At 43.4% G+C, this 13,836-nt stretch overlaps 1 protein-coding gene and 1 long non-coding RNA gene across 6 annotated transcripts in view; both read right to left on the bottom strand.

Annotated features, from left to right (window-relative positions):
• The window catches only part of LOC110080763 (phosphofurin acidic cluster sorting protein 2), a 187,566-nt gene extending 176,011 nt beyond the window's left edge, over positions 1 to 11,555 (bottom strand). For 3 of the 5 annotated variants that reach the window (XM_072989055.2, XM_072989060.2, XM_078382897.1), the window contains exon 1: positions 11,238 to 11,554. In XM_072989055.2, coding sequence (XP_072845156.2) covers positions 11,238 to 11,440 — 203 coding nt within the window. In that variant the 5' untranslated portion in view covers positions 11,441 to 11,554. Of the gene's footprint in view, positions 1 to 11,237 lie in introns of all 5 variants that reach the window. The other 2 variants (XM_072989067.2, XM_072989077.2) reach the window with 1 other exon arrangement.
• Positions 854 to 2,623, bottom strand: LOC144585748 (uncharacterized). Its single transcript, XR_013540279.1, has 2 exons — positions 2,522 to 2,623; positions 854 to 2,465 (listed from the first exon to the last, which is right to left on the bottom strand). It is a non-coding gene; the product is annotated as an uncharacterized LOC144585748 (long non-coding RNA).
• Positions 11,556 to 13,836: the final 2,281 nt, after the last annotated feature.

The following is a 13,836-nucleotide window of genomic DNA, read 5'->3' as shown; positions in this document are numbered from 1 at the left end:
CTATTCTGCATTTTTAAAAATTGTCTAGGGTAGTATTCGTTTCCATTTACCGCATGTGGAACTGCACAAACAGGATACCATTTTCCTGGGCATCCATCATGCATTTGTGCATGACAAATAGAACAGAATAATCGTAGTATCCTTCACAAGAGGCCATTAGCATACATTTGCACACAAGCAACAGAGGCGAGGGAGAGATTTTCTCTGCTGCCGGCATTACTGTACAAGATACAAACTGTACAGCAAGTTGGTGGACTAGCAGAGGAGAATCAAAGACAGCCATCCCCTTCTCTGCTGGCCTGCTCACTTCTTTACACCTCTGGCTATAAGGCAAGCTGCTAAATTCAAGATTGGCTTAAGTTTATTAAAGCTGTGGTGGAGGGCACCCTAAGCATTGAACAATGTGACCTTACATGGGTTTCCTTAGAAGCAAGCTCACTGAGTATGGTGAAGTATGCATGTACAAACCGAGCAGTTGTAGCTGCATCTCTCAAATCTCTGCATATGACTTGTGAAGAGACACAACCCACATTCACATTGACTTGCCACACAGCTCAAGAACTAGTTTCCCCATTATATAGTCCACCACCACTAGGAAATATGTACGAATGGTGCAGTCCACTGGGAGAAACATGAAGATCAGACTCTTTGTGGACAATCTATTTTCACTAGCCAGAATTAATTCTCTCCTAGTGGGACACAGCTGAAGGGATGAGGAAACAGCTGCAGGACTGTAGAAACCATGCAACCTGTGCCTGGACTCATACTTTGTTGGTAAGATCCCAACCAAGAAGAAAGAGAGAATTTTAGCCCAAAAGGGAGAATACCATTTCAGCATTAGCATGGCTCAGGTTGGGTGCAGTCTGGAGGTCAAACACAGCTGTCCAAAACATTGCAATGCCTCTCTTTAGCTCTGCTGTAACAGGCAAAAATGTGCAGGAGAACAGCAAAAACAAGCAAGACTCTTGCAGCATCTAAAAAACTAACAAAGCTTGTTATGCCACATGCTTGCATGGCCTACAGATGCATGACATGCCGTCTACATTGCTGGCACAAAAATGTCTAGAATCAATGGAAGCAACACATCATACATCTAAGGAAGCAGGCTACAGTCTGAGAAAACTCATGCCAGAATAAAACATGTTACGTGCCACAGGAGAACAATTTGTCACTTCTCTCCCATAAGGCTCTCTCTGCTCCCAACCTTCCACTTTAACTCCCAGTGTTTTATGCAATGAAAATATGCATTACCACTTGAAAGATATCATATTCTACAAGGGAGAGATTAATCTCAAAGAATGGAAAAGTTACTTTTTGGACTACAACTAAAATCTCTCAATAAGCATCAGGAATGGCCACATGGGCAGTGAGTTTCTGCAAGTTGCAGTTATAAAAAGTAACAAGTCTTCTGAACTCTGACTAAACTTTGGAGATTGGAAAGGTCTACTAGAATTTTATAACTTACCGGAAGGAGGGGGGCAGTGAAACCAAGAAAAAACAAGCTAAGGAAGAGCAAAGAGATAAACTAGCTATCTGTTATTTAATAACAATATTATCGGCAGGAGTAGACAATGTAGTATTCTTCAGACTTTCAGCCTACAACTCTCAGCAAGACAATGGACTCAAGTTAATAAAATTCCCTTCACATCTTAAATGGACTAGCTTTAGCCTCAACTTTCCCTCCCACTCAGTAACATTGTTAGAAGGACTTCTTAAGGGCTTACTCTGTGTTTTTCTGACATCCAGGTCACCAAGCTTTTTACTCTTATGGACAAATTTCATTCTTTCAATTCCATGGCCAACACCTCCCCATTTTTCTGGAATGAACTGCTCACAATCAAATTCTTCAAATCTGTATGGTGATTTAAAAAGATTCTGGCTTTTTAAGCACAGAAACTAACTGAAATCACCCCCTCGCCAAGAAGCATCTCCCAAACCTACAGTAACTCACAGGAGGAAGGAGGAAATTCCCAGGAATCTCAGCCTAATTTCTTGGAGGATGGAAGAGGTACAGGTGGGATATATAAATAAAGACTGTGTGGGGCCCTTTATATTTCCTTATCTGCATGTCATGCCAATAATTACTTTCATTGTATTCCTTCTTTGGCAATATGCAAGTTACTTGGTTTTACTTAGGAGTTCAGGCAGTTTTCTATCCTTATCTTCACAACAATACCATACAGTAAACTAGGTTGAGATAAGTGACAGAACCAATGCTGACCACTAGCTTGTGAGCCAGCCCAAGACGTTTTGCTGCCTGAGGCAAAGGCTAAACTAGTGTTCCTCCTGGTTTCATAAAAACAGCTAGACTAGAGCTTACTTCAGCACTGAACAGCATTCAGCACTACAGGCTGGTTTAGAGCAGTGGTTCTTAACCTTTTTGAAAGAAACGCCCCCTTGAGCCATTGAGGAAGTTATCATCGCCCCCCTCCCTGAGGTGATATCTTACCTACCTACCTACCTACCTACCTACCTACCTATCTACCTACCTACCTACCTACCTACCTACCTACCTACCTACCTAGTCTCCCTCCCCACCCGGGTGCGAGGCAGTGCTTCATTGGATGAGGATGAGTACCCAAGAGACCCTTTCCTTCCACCCGATCCACACTCAGTGCTCCCCTAAAGGAGAAAGGCGAGACGTGGCAGGTAGAAAGAGCTGGATCATTTGGCGGCGGCGGCAGCAGCACCGGATCTACTGCCAGCACTGCGGCTGCAGTCGCCTTCACAGGTCTGGCTCGCTCCAGCGCCCCCCTACCGCCCCCTTCTGTTCTTTCGCCCCCACACCGCCCCTTTTCGTTCTACCGCCCCCCTGAAAAATGAAATCGCCCCCTGGGGGGCATTATTGCCCACGTTAAGAACCACTGGTTTAGAGGATCAAGGGTAGCTTGTGCAGAATACATAACTTAGTCATAATAACATAGCCAAGAAACTCCAAGAGCAACATCCTGCTGCTCCCCCAGAAACATTTGCCGTATTTCCAGAAACATTTAGTCCAGTCTATCTAATGTTAGGAGTGGCCCCCTTTTCTGCATGAAGAATCAACTCAGCAACTTCCTGTCTCAAGTCCAAAGTAAGAGCAAATGGCTCTCTCCTCTCATGGAGATATCCCTGAAATGAATGACAACCCGAAATGCTTGGAACCTCAGTTTTAAAAAAACAACACAATATCCTGGTAACCAGCACCTCCTTTTCCTTGCACCAATTCCCAGAGCTTTACAAATGTACTTTTTAGGAGTGTGGAGAGATGACATATCTGACTCAACATGGCCTGGGGTTATGCTGGCTGGGAAATCCTAACAAACTCTGATCATTTGAGAAACAGACAGACAGACAGACATGATTCTTCTTCCACTGAAACTGCAATTAAGGCTCAAAGCACAATAGATAACTGTATTCCCTTGTTGCTAAGAGAAAGAAGCATTCAGGTACTGCAGCAGCAATTCTCTTCTGAAGATTTAACAGACACCAAAGGAAAGTGAAATCTGAATGTCAGAGAAGTACACACTACCAGTTACCATAGGAAAATAAAAGGAGCAGCCGAAATATTGTAGTGGTAGAGTGCTAGTCTAGGGCTAGGAAAACTTTGGCCATTTAGACTTGAGCTCCCAGAATTTCTGATTACTAGCCATGCTAGCCAGGGCTTCTGACAGTTGACATCCAAAATTGTTGTTGTTTAGTTGTTGTGTCCGACTCTTCCTGACCCCATGGACCAGAGCACGCCAGGCCCTCCTGTCTTCCACTGCCTCCTGGAGTTGGGTCAAATTCATGTTGGTCGCTTCAATGACACTGTCCAACCATCTCATCCTCTGTCATCCCCTTCTCCTCTTGCCTTCATGCTTTCCCAACATTAAGGTCTTTTCCAGGGAGTCTTCTCTTCTCATGAGATGGCCAAAGTATTGGAGCCTCAGTATCACGATCTGTCCTTCCAGTGAGCACTCAGGGTTGATTTCCTTCAAAATGGATAGGTTTGCTCTCTTTGCAGTCCTGAGGGCTCTCAAGAGTCTCCTCCAGCACCACAATTCAAAAGATCACTTCTTCTGCGGTCAGCCTTCTTTATGGTCCATCTCTCACTTCCATACATCGCTACTGGAAAAACCATAGCTTTGACTATGCAGACCTTGGTCGGCAAGGTGATGCCTCTGCTTTTTAAGATGTTGTCATCCAAAATACCGGAGGTCAAATGATGGAACTCATCACTCTAGGATTTAATTCTGTCTACATTTATAAGCAAATCACTTCCCTTCACACCTCCTAAACTAACATAATTGAAATAGAGTCACCTTTCCAATTCCACACTTCTTGGATTCTTGCAATGCAGTCCTGGATTTTAAAAATGTACCACTATACATCAGAAAGACTCTCCAAATAAAAGACTGTAGATTACTGGAGAAACAAGAGGACTTATCAACTAACAGCATCTGCCTGGATAGGTCAGAGGTTTAGGTATCTGGCTGCAGGGTCAGAGGTTGGCAGTTCGATCCCCCACTGTGCCTTTTAGGGGAAGAGTCAGCTTGTGTAGACACAGGCAAGCCGCACAATCCCAGGATGCCTCCAGAAGAAGGGAACTATTTCTGAATATTCGCTACCTAGAAAGAGTTGTCATAAGTCAGAATCAACTTGATGGCACACAAGTTTTATTACAAACCAAAAGATGTGAAACTGACACAGAGCAATACAGTCTGCTCCATCTATTCCTAACAATGGGATGAGGTCAGCCACACGCCCAACTTCTTCAGATTCAGAAGATCTTGTGGTACTCCATAATAATTTTATCTTTTGACCTTTGGGTAGAGTGGGCGGCACATAAATAAATAAATAAATAAATAAATAAATAAGCAAGCAAGCAAGCAAGCAAGCAAGCCTCTCTAGGAAACTAATGGAAGTCTAAGCTTTAGTCAGAATTGTACTCAATTTTCTCTTTTCTTTTTTAAATTGCTGTATTTTAGAAGCTCGAGGTAAGAGTGAGAAAAAAGGAACAAACATCAGCTACAAAAAACAGATTTGTTTAAAGACTATCACATTTTAGCAAGGACATCACCTTTTATATGTAGTATTTACTTGCTATTACACCCTTCCAGAAATACAGTATAAGACTATGCACTCAGTGGGTGCTGGTGTGTGTACTGAGGGAGTTCATAGTTTGAGCAAAGTAGGCTTTGTTTCACCCTTAAAAATGCTCCCTCTCTGTTTGCATCATCTATTTCCCATATTAAGGAATGTATTAAATGGGAATCAAATTTCTGAGAATTTCTCTTGATCATCCCTTTAATCATCTGATGTGTAGATTATAAATTAATGTCATCTTGCCAGCATGAGCTACTTCTCAAATGTTTAGAATCCATTCACTTACAGTGCATCCTCTTTTCATTTTCCATGTCATTCTCTAACCTAAGATGAATAACCTTACTCAGAATAACTTAACCCATCTTAGTCAGAGATAATAACAGAATTAATTCTTTATGTAGTGCTATTATAGATGAACCAAGAGCAAGACTGACATTTTCCTGTGTGGACATATATTTCATGTTTCCTTATGAGGTAATGCACAGCTTCGTATTTTAGTATGTGAACAATTCCAGAGCAAAATCCCAGCTCCGCATATCACTCCTGACAAGTCTCCTTTAGTCACGTCTCCTTCCCAGGTTGTTAGACCACAATCACATTTGCTGATCCCTGCCTTCACTGTTTCCAATAGGATGAAAAGTTTTGACCTATCTAAGGGCTGAATTATTTTGCCCTGGGACTTACCATGAGCTACATAAGGCTTAATAATGCCCACAAATGGTAAAATTATAACACCAACATCAACAAAATGGGAACATTAAACCAGAAGTCCACTTTCGGTTTCAGAGTTTTTTGAGAACAGATGCCACTGATGGATCTCTAGGAGCAGAAATAGCCCAAATATTTTGTAAATGTAAACAAACAAACACACACACACAGAGTACTGTAGACTAGAGTAGAGAGGTACTATCCTTTATATAAAGGGCAGCAGTCTCAGCTCACAAAGCTCCACTTTCCAATCTATTTACTTTTTTATATAGTTCTTCCTGAGTTTGAACTTCCTTCAAACAAGGATCTGAACACAAGACTTTTTATAGCAAAACAAAAACAAACAAGAAAAAAGAGAAATGCTGTGAGAAGGTGAGAGGAAAGACATATTTGCATGCTTGTAGAAATGTGTATAAGCATATCCGCAATTTGATACATAGAATCTTGGGTGTGGCAATTTCACAATGGCCACACCAACCAGATGCCTTTTGTCCGTCCCTTAGGACAGCATAGAGTCCATGCCTTCTCTGAAAATTGACACTCCCTAGTCTTCCTTGGTCTTCCCTCAATCCTGTTCCTAAGCAACCTGAAGTGCTCCAATATATCAGTATTTCAAACACAGCTTGCACTAATTCCAACCACTGGAATGGCACCTGCTTAGACAAAAGAGAGAGAAAGGGGAGGGGACAGAGAGCTCGGACCACAAAAGGTTGGCCAGAAACACCGAACACCACAAGTGCCAAAGATTCCTCTGCCAACTAACATAAAAAGGAAACTGTTCCCACATGCGATTCAGAGCTCTGTTTTATTTTGGCAGTCAACAACAACAACAAAAAGGGCATATCTGAAGAGGTCAGCTAGTTGGGTCTTCGCCTAGCAGTAAACAATGCTCTCAGTCTTCACCAGAGCAGACCAGTTCCTACACCTACCACAACTTAAGAACATGTTCTGACAAGACTGTGGGCGCAAGGATCTGACTCCCCTTGTTATAGTTGTCCCATATATGAATCTGCCAAAGGCAACATGAATACGTAGAGGAGAAACGACTGCACAAATGCTGCGGATAGAAACAGCAATCTCCACTCGTAACAGCAACATTTCATCTGCCTCTCCTCACAAAAAAGCAACTGGTCCACTCAAATCCAAGAGTAAATGGCATTCAGTTGTATGCCTTCCAGGTCTGTTAACATAAAAGAAAGAAAGGATAAGTGCAAACATCACTATTCAGCAACGTTCAAATTCAAGTATTTCTCAAACATTACGTGCACTCCTCATAAATCTCCCACAAAATGTCAACGCTTAAACTAAGCTTGTTTACAAAAAGGACCCTGAAGCTGGAAAAGTTTCTTAAGAAGCTGCAGCAGCATGAGTAGGGTATCTATGCTCCGGGCTTACACATATTCTTGCCTCTTTTTTTTGGTAAATATTCTTTGTGGTCTTAAGTCTCTTCTGTAATTATATATATATAATTGAAAATATATAACCTTTACACAACAGGACACACAAAGCGAACAATAAAAGCAATGAGCTGAACAAACAATACCAACTGCCACTAGAAGCAAGATTCCAAGTCATGATTTCTCCACTTGGAGACAGATTTGCCATCAGTTGCCATGGAATGTGACAGCAGCCATGGATACGCAACCCTTTTCAGAGGGGACTCCTTGGGTAAAATACCCTTCTTTCTATTTGCATGGGCACTTTTGAGTTTGCAAGGCTAGTCCTTCTCTCCTAGCCCTCTGCTCCCCCAAATAATCATACAAAATCACTTTACACCCTTATTATTCAAAATAACACAAGCTGCATCTACAAGCTTCTTCCATCCCCACTTTTTAAACTATAGCTCCCATTCTCCCCAGTTAGCATGCCCAATAGCCATGCTAACTGGGATAATACTGTCAAGGACTACAGTATTCTGCTTGCTATGTACAGATATGAATGCTGGATGGTGAGGAAAGCTGACAGGAAAAAAACTGATTCTTTCAGAATGTAGTCTCAGAGAACAGTTTTATGAATACCATTGACAACAGAAAAGACATGTGGACACTGGATTTAAAAAGACCCTTAATTCTCTGTAGCAGCAAAAATGACTAAACTAGGACTTTCATATTTTGGGCACATCATGAAAAGACAATACTCACTGGAAAAGATAATACCTGTATGCTGAAAAACATTGAAGTTGGCAGAAAGAAGACCAAACATGAAACGGATTCACTCAATGACAGAAGCCATGGTCTTGAGCTTGCAAGATGTAAGCAGGGCTATAAATAACAGGACTTTTCAGAGGTCATTAATTTGTAGGATCACTATAAATCAGAAGTGGTTTGATAAGACATCATTTATGGTCGTTTCAACCACTCTAGGCGGCTTACAACATAAAAACATAAAAAAATAAGAAAATTATACCAATTAAATAATTCTGCAAGATGGGAAAAATGCAAAAATAAATCAAATAGAGAAACAACAAAGTCATAACAACAAAGTCAAAGACAGCTGCAGGATGCTAGATTCAGAAGACTGTTTTAGCAACCTCAAAAGAGTCCCAGGTAATTGGAAGAATAAAAACAAACAAACAAAAGCAAAGCAAAGCACACCCTCTTGTTCATCCTGATTGCAAACTAAGTCATACATCCACAACTAACACAAAACTCTGCTTTTCTGGTAGGTCAAACAAGCACATCTCTTGTGAATACTACCCATGCCCTTCTTACACTACATGTAGTTGTCAATCACAGCATGTGAGCCTTCTGCATCACATGTACAAAGGCAGTTGTGCATATTAGTAAGAAAGGACAATGATAATAGTCCAAACAGACATAAGATACATAACTGAGTTCATGTGCACAGTTGCCTGCAACATATTAGAATGTTTACTCTCTGTGAAACATGCTGGCAGTTTACTTCTGATCATATGTAAAGTGACAGATAAAACAAACTGGCTGGTTCACCTTGCATACTAGGTATGCCCTGTACTTTCAATGTAAATAGGTGCACTTAATTCTCCCAAGAATCACCTCCACAAACTAATCCAAATGCCTAACTGACGGCTCATCCACATAGTTGTCTCCAGTTTTCTGTGGTTGCTTGGTGTCATTCTGCTTTTTTTGTTGCAGGTTTGAATAGATCGTGCTGGCACTTCCATCCATACATGGGAAAGTTATTTGCTGCTGGATATATTGGGATGCACTATTGCCTAGTCATACAAGATCCAGGAATGTTCCCTGACATCTTCCTTCCTACAGATTATCCTCCCCTTTTTGTGTATCTTCTCTACCCTCTCCTCATCAACTTCACTCTTCTCTCCCCTCATTTTACTTGTCTACAGAATGTGGAGGGGTCATGCTGACAAGCACAAAAGCACCCATAAGGAAACAATATCAAATGCCACGCACCCAAAAAGTGTGTAGTTCAGAACAAACAAAAACACCAGGGGGCAAGCGGTTTTATCTCACTTTGACCCTACTGACACTAGTTTCAACCTTGCAGTGTGAAAGTGAGGGGATGCAATTCCAGTATCACAGATGCAAGGAAAGTTGAACAATCAGCGTGGACAGGCTCACACTTTATCCTTCACACACATCACAGGTGTCTAGGAAGTAACAGTAAGACTTCTTCGATAGCTGAGAAGGCCAGCTTCACCGAGATCACAGCTTCACTTATATCAACAAAGCACAAACAGGTGAACATAAGAGCGGTGAGCATGCAAATTAAATGAGTCAAATGAACTTGCTGTGAGCATGAACAATTATATGTGTTATACAGTAGTAACACCTCCTCGTCTTTAACACTCACATTCATTAACAGCGATGTTCATTAACAGCATGCATCTGCGGGGACAGGAGTAACCAATAACAACGTGTCTCAAAATTCAGTATTTATTTATTTTATTACATAGCCCACCAGTTTCCTGACAAATGACACAAGGCAACTAAGAATGACAAAATGTATGGCAGTCTGAAATATTAAAAACTCAATTAAGATGTATTAAAACAGATTTAAAGACACACAAATAAAAAGAAAACACCACCAGTCAACCAGTCCAAGCCTCCCACAGCAACAATCTAACTTAAATGCCTAAGACCTGCTTCAATAAATAGAAAAAAGACAGGAGGAAGGGGCCTAGTGTAGCCAAGCTAAGAATTCCAGACTCTGGGAACAGCCACCAAGAAAACTTTAATAGTGAACCAGCAGAGCAAACAATAGCACAAACAAGGCTGAATTGATCTAAAGTTCTTTACATACAACCTTTCATTCTCCAAAGTCTCATAAACCTCTGGCTAACCATCAGCTTTCCAGGACCAGTCCTGGGACAGGAGGTAGAACACATCTAAGGTGTGTATTCCAAATATTCCAAAACACTCAGCTGCAAAGTCCAGCTGCTCATCTGTGCCCATGGTTTGCCTTTCGAAATGACCACGATTTCCAAATCTATCACCACTTCTGAGTATGTCTCTCAGCTACTGACTCCTATTTAAAGCATGTTTTCATCACATTCGTGAAACACAATGATAGAATACCAAAAACTGTCAGAAATATGACAAGGAGCATACAAAGTAGCCACAGAGTATCCTCCTCAGATGCATTAACAGGGCATGCTGTGTGGGGACAATGGGAATTGTAGTCAAACCAGGGTGGATTTGATTTGAATCACAATTTAAAATTTTAAAAAATCAATAGTTTGACTGTATGTTGACAAATACCCAGTTGGAAGGAAAATTGATCTTTCCTCTCTTGAACAGAAATCCGCCACTCACTCAACCTGTCAATATTTCCTGGCAATTTCGAAAGATCACAACAAAACCTCAAGTTATCAAAATTAAATATGTGTGCAAGTGTGCATGTATGTGTAGTTGCAGCTAGATAGTCGATCTGTGTTTCCTATACTTCTACAAACCTCTCACCCCTGCCCCCAAACTTCCCGAAAAAGCATTAAAAGGTCAAAGTGAAACCTCAGCTTCTCACTTTACACTAGCCTACTTCACGCGGGCAGATCTCGGTAGGCACACCATCCGTGCTGACTCTGCGATACACACAATCATCATCATCTTTTTTTCTAACAATGTATACTTAAAAAGAGGGGGGGGAACCCCTGTACCCAACCTAGAGCTTGCACACCGCAGACCCCGACCGCTGTGACCTCCTGCCCCCCCCCAAAAAATCTAACGGGATCCGCCCCATCGAGGCGCCCTGATTTGCATCCCCCCTCCCCCCCGGATCACCGCCACCACGAGCCCCCCCCATCCGCATCTCGCCGACCCCCTCCCTCCCCCCGGTAATGCCAATGCCGAGCCACGCCTCCCACGCCCACATTCCTCGCGCCGCCGAAGCCCACGCGCCGGGGCAGCCCCACCCCCACCCCGGCCGCCGAATCCGTTACTCCCTCCCGCAAAACGAGCCTCCCCTCAAGCCGCCCCATCAGCCTCGGTGTGCTCGGCGCCGACGCCCACTCCTCCTCCCCTCACCTGGGCACGCAGCTGGGCGCCGAGCGGTCGATCTCCCAGGTGGCGAAGAGGTTCATGGGCACCGGAACCGGCCCGAGACCCCCGGAGACCCCCGAGGCGGCCCCGCATGGAGCCGCCGCGGGCGCAGCCATGCCGGCCATTCCCCCGGGCCCGGAGCCCAGCGAGCCCGTCGCTCCGGCCGTCGTCGCCGCCGCCGCCGCCATCGCGCCGCTACCCTGGAACCTAAGCTGGGCGCGGTGGGAGGGGAGGTTGGGGGGGGCAGCCGGGACCCTCGGCCCAACCCCGACCTCCGCCTCACCGAGCGGGCGGGGTAGGGGCGGCGTTCAGCCCTCGACCACCAATAGGGGACGAACAGGGGGGGCGAGGCTGGCCGTGTCCAGGCGCCAATCAGGGCAGAAGGGCGCGGCTGATCTTGGAGCAGTAGCCAATGAGGACGCGAGGGGGCAGGCTTTGATAGAAGGAATGGTTGGCAGGGAGTGGGCTCGAGATAGGAGATTTAAAATGGTGAAGGAAGAACAGACCCTTAAGGACCAGAAGGAAGATGAGTGGCGTGAGGATTATCCAGTAAACTGAGGAATCTTCTTCATCCTCCACCTCCTCCTCATTATTAGTTTTACCATCATATGTATACATGGTAGATAAAGTGCACTATAAGAGTAATGGTAAAAGTAGTAATGATACTAATGCACTCAGTCGACTGTTTTACTGCTTTAGGATATTGTAGTAAACATATATGTTCTCATACTGAAAGTGGGTTACATAACCTCAGGAAAAAAATTGGAATAAGGCTGTGTGGCGCTTCCCCCCAAAAAATTAAAAAGCAGGAGTGGGAGTTACCTTTATTGGACTACTAAAGAAATCAAATAGGTAGATAGTGTGTGATGATCATTACTAATCTTTGTCAGGCTGTGCACCAAAATAAAGTCCTAAAGTTTCACAGCATGGGTGTTCCTACCAGGCAAAATACCAGCTGCTGCATTTGTATAATACCCTCTTTAGTCCTATGCATGCAAATAAATGAGAAGAAATGAACCCACTACCACATTTACAAAATGATTGTTGTGTACATTACCCCAGGGATAAGCAGCTTAAACCTACTACCCTCCAGGTATTTTGGCTTCCTCATTCCTGTAAGTCCAAGTCAGTATGCCCAGTTGTGACTGCTATCGTCCAAAGCAATTGAAGGCAACAAATTGCCCAGCCGTGTGCATCGCTTTAAGAGATGGGGAACCACAGAAACAATTCAGTTTGGGGGCTAGATAGCAATGACATGGCACCTCATGGTGAAAGCCCATGGAGTGGAATTTATGGGAATGGGCTCTAACACTTGCAATATTGCATGTAATACATGCAAGATATGAAAGCAGTGACACCTCTGAAACAATTGGACTGAGGCAAGATATGCAAGCAGCGTCCTCACAGTTCAAAAGGTATTACACAATTCTCTGTGGCCCATGAGCTTGGAAAAATGTCTGCCTGGGGGGATTTTATTTTATTTTATTTATTAGATTTTTACCCTGCCCATCTGGACCAAAGGTCTGGGCGGCAATTGGGAGTTGTAGTCAAAAAGTAACTTTTCACACTCCATCCATGACGAGGCATGCTGCTGTCCTCAGTAAAGGCAAAGGCAAAATTGTGACTGAAGCCACACAGTCATTTCCACCTGCAGGGACCTAATACAGCCCGTAAGTGGACAATAGGAGGGAACCACAGCACACTCACTTTTTCTGCCCTACACCCTCACAGAAGGGGGAAGCTCATGCAGAAGCACCATTTGCTGAACCTGCAAAGTCTCGTTACTGCCATATCCTCACCACACAGTGCCCAGGCATGCCAACATGCTCACAATGCAGAAATGTTTTCCCTAGTTTTCATTCTTGCCTTCTTTCTCATTTCCCTCCATGGATTGCTGTCCAAAAGATGTGGACTAAAACTACAACGCTGTTGTGCCAAAGGAAGAGGTCTGTTGTCAAACTTACCTCAGATAGCTCCCATCTGCTCTCGGTGTGCTTATTGAATACCGTTAGGCTGGCGCTTATGTTCTTTCAATCCACACAGCTTACACCTGTTGGAGTTTTATTTGCAATCTGGCATGCTGTCAATGATTTGTGTGAATGGGAGAGACTTTTCTGCCGTAACTAATAGTTCCTTCCAGCTTTTGAATTCAAAGAAAGTCCCCACCTCTTTGCTGAGTATTCTCAGAAATTGTTTGTTTGCTGTTGCTCTGTTAAATTGGTTGCTGAGTTTAGTAAGGAAAGCAACCTCCGAAAGTCTATAATTTCAAGCAAGTGTAAGTAAATAATGTTTTCATTCTTTCTCCTACAACTATCTCAGTTAGTTATTGAGGCTTTAAGTGCCAGTCAATGAAAAAGGCGAGAACTCTGGGGAACTTGTACCTATACTGCTCTGTGTATCTCTGCTTCTTCTTTTTTGTTGTTGTTGTTTAATCGTTAAGCTGTGTCTGACTCTTCCTGACCCTATGGACCAGAGCACGCCAGGCCTTCCTGTCTTCCACTGCCTCCCGGAGTTTCATATTGGTCGCTTCGATGACACTGTCCAACCATCTCGTCCTCTGTTGGCCCCTTGTCCTCTTGCCTTT

This window comes from Pogona vitticeps, chromosome 1, assembly GCF_051106095.1.
Source record: "Pogona vitticeps strain Pit_001003342236 chromosome 1, PviZW2.1, whole genome shotgun sequence".
NCBI lineage: Eukaryota > Metazoa > Chordata > Lepidosauria > Squamata > Agamidae > Pogona > Pogona vitticeps.
This window is presented reverse-complemented; position numbering and strand designations above follow the sequence as displayed.